Source organism: Dicentrarchus labrax, unplaced genomic scaffold, assembly GCF_905237075.1.
Source record: "Dicentrarchus labrax unplaced genomic scaffold, dlabrax2021, whole genome shotgun sequence".
NCBI classification, from domain to species: domain Eukaryota; kingdom Metazoa; phylum Chordata; class Actinopteri; family Moronidae; genus Dicentrarchus; species Dicentrarchus labrax.
Window position 1 is genome coordinate 82,044 of NW_026136739.1, and position 8,232 is coordinate 90,275.

The 8,232-nt window shown below is 38.8% G+C and overlaps 1 protein-coding gene across 9 annotated transcripts in view; it reads left to right on the forward strand.

Moving 5' to 3' along the window:
* The window catches only part of LOC127359585 (complement C1q-like protein 2), a 75,145-nt gene extending 70,203 nt beyond the window's left edge, over positions 1-4,942 (forward strand). For 6 of the 9 annotated variants that reach the window (XM_051393513.1, XM_051393512.1, XM_051393511.1 and 3 more), the window contains exon 5: positions 4,539-4,942. In XM_051393513.1, the coding sequence (XP_051249473.1) occupies positions 4,539-4,640 (102 nt within the window). In that variant the 3' untranslated portion in view covers positions 4,641-4,942. Of the gene's footprint in view, positions 1-4,134; positions 4,267-4,359 lie in introns of all 9 variants that reach the window. The other 3 variants (XM_051393506.1, XM_051393505.1, XR_007882663.1) reach the window with 2 other exon arrangements.
* Positions 4,943-8,232: the final 3,290 nt, after the last annotated feature.

An 8,232-nucleotide genomic window follows, 5' to 3' on the forward strand; every position in this document is an offset into this window, starting at 1 on the left:
ACGAAAAAAGTTGTCAGGCCTGGTGAAAATGGGGATATTCTATGGGTCACTTTCGGGTTGGCCACTAGGTGGCGCTACTATCATACAAAATGCATTTATGCTAATAACTTCTGCATAGTTTGTCGCACGTTCATAAACTTTGTACCCACGTGTTCGGTGAATAGAGCTGAATCTCCCCATATAGGCCACGCCCACTTCCGCCTAGAATTTGTCTCCGCTAGAACGCAAAATGTCCATAAACTACTTTTCCGTGTTCCCCCCATGCACTTTGTCCAATTCGAAAAAAAATTTTCACGTATCATCTGAGGACCCTCATAATAAAAAAGTGATTAACAGAATTTTGATATTTCAAAAAACCATTACGTTATAAAATTAGCACTTCCTGTGGATTTTTCGTCAAAAAAGGAAGTGGACCATTTCTCCACATTGGTATGTCCGATTGACACCAAACTTGTGTCCATAGTTCCCCATGTCTTCCTTAAGCATCGTGCACAATTTCAGGCCATCGCCACTAGGTGGCGCTCTTTAAGATAAAGAAGATTATATCTCTACAACGGTATGTGTGATTAAGATGAAACTTGGTACAATGCTTCCCCATGGCTCCCTGACACTCCCTTAAAATGGACAAAAAAAATACTCCACTAGGTGGCGCTCTTTTGACATGATAAATCACTGTTCAGAGACCGTAATAGTTATGAATATGAAATTCACAGGGTACGTGTACAGTAGTGCCTGAAGCTCACATACCAAAAATCGTGTTCGTCGTGTTTGTAGCGCCCCCTACAGGATAAAAAAAACAGCAGCCCCGGCGCCACGTTTCACCGATATGTACGAAACTCGGTAGGCACGTGTAACATGCCGGGACGTACAAAAAAGCCTCTTGGACCCATACCCGAAACCCCACCGGAAGTCGGCCATTTTGATTTAAATTTTCACTTTCGGCGAACTTTTCGCGTTGTATGTGAACGAACTCCTCCTAGGGAATTTATCGGATATGCTTCAAAATTAGTCAGTACAGTCAAAAAATGGTGCTGATTAAAAGTTGTGCTATTTCTGCATGTACATAAAAGGGCGTGTCCGTGGCGTGCCCTCAAAGTTGGCTATTTTGAATTCTGTGGTCATACAAACTGATTGAAAAGTTGAGCTATTTGTGACTGTACATTAAACCGTGTGCCAGTGACAACTTGTCCATTTCAGCAGATTCGCCATAAAATAGTGCTCATAACTTCAGTGTGCAATGTCCAATCTCCAATAAACTTAAAATATTCTGAAATGGTTTTGCCCTGAACACGTCCTCATAACTTCAGCGTACATGGTCCAATCTCAATGAAACTTCACGTGTTTGATAACAGTCTCACCTTGAACATGTCTGCATGACAACATTCAGACATAGTGATAGCGCCACCTTCTGGCAACAGGAAGTAAGAGCTTCGTGGCGATTTTGAGCTGATTTACGTGACATTTTCGTGTTGTGGTCGGCACGTGTTACGACGGCACGCAACGCGGCCGCAGCCCGCCCCGAGTTGCGTGGAGTAAGAGGTCCCGCCCAACGCTGCTTGCAGCTTTAATTAGGGACCGAGCCAGCGACCGCTGGAGGTCCCTATTGTATTTGCTATGTTTCTTCTTCCTTATTATTTTTAGCACTTTTGAATGCGTTTTTCCCCCTGAACATAGACGAAAAGTCAATTTTATTTGGCAAAGTGGTCAGGCCTGGTGAAAAATTTTATATTCTATGCGTCGCTTTCGGGTTGGCCACTAGGTGGCGCTACTATCATAAAAAATACGTTTAGGCTAATAACTCCCGCATCGTTTGTCGCACATTCAAAAAACTCATATCCACGCGTTCGGTGAAGAGAGCTGAATCTCCCCATATAGGCCACGCCCACTTCGCCTATAATTTGTTTTCGTTAGAGCGCGAAATGTCCATAAACTACTTTTCCGTGTTCCCCCCATGCGCTTTGTCCGATTCGCAAAAATTTTGACGTAGCATCTGAGGACCCTCACAATAAAAAAGTGATTAAAAGAATTTTGATATTTCTTAAAACCAGCACGTTATAAAATTAGCACTTCCTGTGGATTTTTCGTCAAAAAAGGAAGTGGACCATTTCTCCACATTGGTATGTCCGATTGAAACCAAACTTGGGTCCATAGTTCCCATGTCTTCCTTAAGCATCGTGCACAACTTCAGGCCATTGCCACTAGGTGGCGCTCTTTAAAATGAAGAAGTTTATATCTCTACAACAGTATGTGTGATTAAGATGAAACTTGGTACGATGCTTCCCCATGGCTCCCTGAGGCTTGCTAAAAAATGTGTCAACAAGTCTGGTGGCAGGGTAAATCACTGTGCGGAGACCGTAATAGGTATGAATATGAAATTCACAGGGCACGTGTAGAGTGGTGCCTGAAGCTCACATACCAAAAATCGTGTCGTCGTGTTTGTAGCGCCCCCTATTGGATAAAAAAACAGCAGCCCCGGCGCCACGTTTCACCAATATGTACGAAACTCGGTAGGTACGTGTAACGTGCCGGGACGTACAAAAAAGCCTTTTGGACCCATATCCCAAATCCCTCAGGAAGTCAGCCATTTTGATTTTCATTTTCACTTTCGGCAAACTTTTCGCGTTGTATTTGAACGAACTCCTCCTAGGGAATTTATAGGATATGCTTCAAAATTGGTCAGTACTGTCAAAAAATGGTGCTGATTAAAAGTTGTACTATTTGTGACTGTACGTTAAAGGGCGTGTCCGTGGCGTTCCCTCAAAGTTGGCCAGGTTGAATCGAATGTCAAATTCGATCACTTCAATCTACACACATTGGTTATCAAAAGTTGTGCTATTTGTGACTGTATGTTTAACCGTGTGCCCGTGACGACGTGTCGAATTCCACCGATTGGCCATCAAACAGATAGTACTCATATCTTCAGTGTACAGTCCCACCCTGAACACGTCCTCATAACTCCAGTGTACATGATCCAATCTCAATGAAACTTCACATGTTTGATAACAGTCCCACCCTGAACACGTCTACATGACAATATTCAGACATAGTGACGTTTTATACTTTCATTTTGTACTCCTAGCAGGATGATCAGATCCAGCTGAAATTTACTTATAAAATGCAAAACACATTGTTGATGATATGTGTGACTGTGGTGAGGGGGCGTGTCTGTGGGGTGGCGGGAAATTTTGATGGACCGCCACAAAACACGAATTCACTATAACTTGAGTGTACATTGTCCAATCGGCACACTTCAAATGCTTGATAATAGTCCCGCTCTGAACACGTGTATATGACAATATTCAGACATAGTGATAGCACCACCTACTGGCAAAGGGAAGTAAGCGCTGCGTGGCAATTTTGAGCTGATTTACGTGAGATTTTCATGATGTGGTCTGCGCGTGTCACGACGGCACGCGACGCGGCACGCCCCGAGTTGCGTGGAGTGCGAGGTCCTGCCCATCGCTGCTTGCAGCTTTAATTTTGAGATTGTTTTCACTTTTTTTGGATTCAAAATTAGCAATTCAATATTTGAATCTTTTAAATCTATGTTCAAAATTTTATGTATGCTATAATAAAAAAAAAACAATAACAAAAACAAACAAACAAAACAATAACCGAGTAGATAATTAGGGTTATTGTTATCTAGGGATAATAGTTTCTGCTTGCTCAATAAAATTGTTGAACAACGTCTGAGATAATGGAACCAATGCTGTTTTATAATTCTTTAACAATTAAATATTTTTCATTTTTAAATATTGTTTTCATTACAGACAAATGTTTTTGTGATTTTTTTCTTCAAGAATACTTCTGAAAATATGTTCTTTGTTTAAAACCAAAGTGGTGGATAGTACACAAATACAAAGAACAATAATCACATTGGTGTATCCACAGACAGTGTAATATACACCAATCAGCCATAACATTATGAGCACTGACAGTGAATAACACTGATTATCTGGTTATCAGGGCTCCTGTCAGTGGGGGGGGGATATCATATATGAACATTGGGTCCTCAGAGTTTGAATGTTAGAAGCAGGAAAAATGGGCATTTTTTTGGGGGATTAATAAAGTATATCTTCTTCTTCTTAATGTGGCTGATCGGTGTATATATATTGCTCTCTCTCTCTCTCTCAGTTGGGCAGGTGGCTTTCTCAGCCTCTCTGTTGGATACAGGCCACGGAGATGTCGGACCCTTTCCCACATACACTACTCTGACCTTCAAACATGTCCCCACAAACATTGGAAAGGCCTACAACCCACACACAGGTACCTGAACTCTGTTATTTTTACCTATGCTGATGTCTATAGTTGCAACAGTTTAATTTTCATTTAAAAAGACTAAAAACAAATGTTCAACAGGTATTTTCACTGCACCAGTGAGAGGAGCCTACCACTTCGAGTGGTACATAGGAACACATGGAGGTGCTCAACCTTCAGGAGCTGTGTTGGTCAAGAACTCAGAACACATTTTTATTGCATGGGAACATCAACCATCCCATTATGGGTCTTCTGCTAATGGGGTTACACTGCTGCTAGAGGTTGGAGATGTTGTGTTTCTGCGTCTGTGGGTTAATACAAAGGTGTTTGATAATAGTAATCACCATACCACCTTCAGTGGTCATCTGCTTTTCACCATGTAAGACAGAAACTCTTCCTCTTTTCCTTTAAACTCTGATAATCATGCAGGTTTTTGCTGTCTTGAACAATTCTTGTACTGAATTGATCTTAAATGTCATCTGATAATCTTGAATCACTGTAGTAATGTATAGTGAACTTTCTTTGCAGTGCAACAACAATTTGTAATAATTTAAATGTTGAGACATTTTTCATCTGGGTCTGGATCTGCAGTCAAATATACTCAAGAGAAATAATCTAATATACAGGTGATTGTTTTTTCTGATGCTCTTGTCATTAATAAAATAATAAACATATATACAACTAACTTTCAAATGATTCAACATATAGCTTTAATTAGACAAGTCTAAACTGACAATTTAAGAGCAGTAAGATCAAGATAGTTAAACTAAGTTTATGCAACTGGCTCCTGGAGTTTCCCTCATCTCAGAGTTAACAGACTCATTTCTTTAATCCTGCCCCCTCAAACATCATCACTTCTGTGAAGTTGGTGTTTCCTCATTCCCAAAAACAAACAAAACTGACAACACATTTCACATGATGTAGGGGGCTAAAATAAGTATTAGGAGCAGCAGCAGGAGACTGAGGAGATTATATATAAACCTTTATTTTATCAGGTAAGTCTTGATAAGACCTGAGTACATAAGTGTTTAAATACAAACAAAAATGTAAAACAATATAAGATAAGATAGGAATGGATAAACTGTATTAATCCTGTCAACATCAGGGTGGGATTTAATTATGTCCCCCGTCGCTGGACATCAAGTCCCACTGACATTGAGATCTAAGTTTTTTCATCTGAATTAATACATTTAAGTTAACAAAGTGTAGAAAGGAGTTTGAATTATTGGAGAATTGGCAAAAGGATTAAGAATGTAAAATATACTGTTATATCTGTGATGCATGAATAAATGTCATAATGTGGTCAAGATTTGGTTGAAAGGTTGAAGAATGTCTGTCTGTGTGTCTGTCTGTGTGTCTGTCTGTGTGTCTGTCTGTCTGTCTGTGTGTCTGTCTGTGTGCCTGTCTGTCTGTGTGTCTGTCTGTGTGACATTTATAAGACAAATCCACACTCCTGGCACCGATAACTAATATTTATTTATTTCCATCTTTATTACACACGCTGATGTTCTGATCACCATCAATACTAATTTCCTTTGTTACAGTTGATTTGCTTATAGAGGTTGTTGTTTACAGCTTTGTATTCCCGTAATATACTTATTATCTCTTTACATCACTATTCATTAATATTTCCAACTTTGTTGTGGTTGTTTTTGTCCGATTAATTTTGGTTAGATAATTAATTAACAATCAGCATACAGAATTATTTTATATTATTTATATCTTTATTTTGTTGGTTGATCATGAAAAAACATCCATTAATATACTTCTAACACTATCCACTTTTTGTCTTCTTTTCTCCTTTCTTTTCATTATTTTTTAATCTTCCCTTGGTCTTACCTGCACTGCTGTTGAGTTTTACTGTGCTCACCAACATCAGGTTCATCAGATCAGAATCACTTTTCATGCAGCTTCACATATGGATACACGTACGACAAATATACATTATTTCATACAGGTGACTCACCAAAAAATACATTAGCACACATTCTCTTTTCACTACACATTTACACTTTATTCCCCTCTTTAATTTGTCACTGTCCTACCCCATCTCTTTTTATTTTCTCTTCATTCATGAACAGGCTCTCTCCCGTTGGGTCTGGGAGCTGTTCAGTGGGTGACGGGTTGTCCCCCAACAGCCAGCTACCTCCTCTGGGCCTGCATGGGAAAGGTAACCCCTGCCTCAGTAAAATAAAATAAAATTAAAAATAAAATATATATATAAAATAATAATAATAATAGTAATAAAAATAAATAGATATCGCACAAAATTGAAACAAACATAGATAAATAAATAAATAAGCTTTGTGCTCCCAACTGCAGTCAAGGGTTGTCATGGCGATGGCACTTGCTGTGTGTCTACAGGGTCAGAGGTTTCATTTCACAGAGATTTTAGCTGACACACATCTCTCATGATCAGTGTTGGGCATCTTACTTTAAAAAAGTAATTAGTTATAGTTACAAATTAAAATTACTTCTCCCAAAAAGTAATTGAGTTAGTAACTCAGTTACCACATTGTAAAAGTAATTAGTTACTCAGCAAAGTAACTGTGACATTATTTTTTATGTTCTGTAACGCTATTACATTCTATAACATCTTCTATGACGTCAAAGATGAATAAAAACACTATATATAGTATTTTAGAGCATTTGGTATTAATTTGAACTCAATAGATTGCAGCCATATGCATAGAAATAAAAATATATAAAAAATAAATATTGAAAATAAAATTCACACGTTACATAAACATTCTTCCTTTAACTTCAGTAAGTGAGAAGTAGTGTCGGTACTTCCACATTAACAACGCTACCTTTGAATTTCCCTGGCTCGTTGCCATTGTCTCTGTCTTGTGTTTATAGTAGTAGTTAGAGTGTGCAGTGAGACAGCGTGCAGTGAGACAGCGTGCAGTGAGACAGCATGAGCAGGGCATCCGCCCACCCAGCCAATCATCATCACATTTGCAACGGTGTCATCATCACCACCTCTGCTCTCTCCAGGCAGCTGATGTGTGTCTGTCAGAAAGCCTGACACCGCTGCGCTTCCAAAATTGTAGTAACAATTTTCAAAACAAAACTCCCAACACTGCTCATGATTATGCTTCTAGCACCCAGATGCTGACTGCTATCAACCAAAATGGGGATATTTTCAGCAAGACGAGAGCCTGCCGAGCACATGTGGTCAGATTTTGTGTGTAGAGTCAGCAATGTGAGCACACTGGCTGTCAGAGGAAGCTCTGCTTCTGCTTTACTTCTGAAATTTCTCCTCCTTCCTAATATGGAAGTTAATGCAGTTGGTCGGCAACCGGCACAACTTGTTTTGTGTTTTGAAGTACAAATTATGACTGTGAAGTGAAAATTTTGACCATGAGAGCGAGTTGAAGACAAGATTTCAAATATTCTCTCCACTCTAGCGATGATACACACTAATGGAAAAGTCTCAGAAGGGCTGAAATTTTCATGGATTTACATTTACACACGAACGTGTCAAAAGTGTAAATGTATGCAAAAGCTAAATTAATGCAAGAAAGTCCTATTTGTTGTGAACGTTTGAATGTTTGAATGGAGTTTCTATGTAAATGTATGAATGCATTGAAAAAGGTTGAAGATGTTTGAGTTTGAAGGGTTTTCTAATTTACTTCCATTGTAACTTTGTTGAAAGAAAAGATTCACATTTTGAAACGTTTTAATGGGTTTTAAAAGTTGAATGATAGCTTTCAGTGTTTGTAACGTTGAAAGTCTAGTGTTGAAAATTTGTGATAGAATTAAAATTCACCATAAGGAATGAATAGGGTAGGTGCCAAATAAAGATTTTGTGCCGCGTTTTGAGAACGTGTATGAGAACAGTTTAAGTATGAGTTTAAGTATTTTCTTCCACTAAACGGTGCAGTATAATCACACTCTAAAACTATTGTATCCTCTTTTTTGGAACATGGTTCAAAGGTTAAGAAGCTGAAGCAAAAGCTGAAAACATGAACA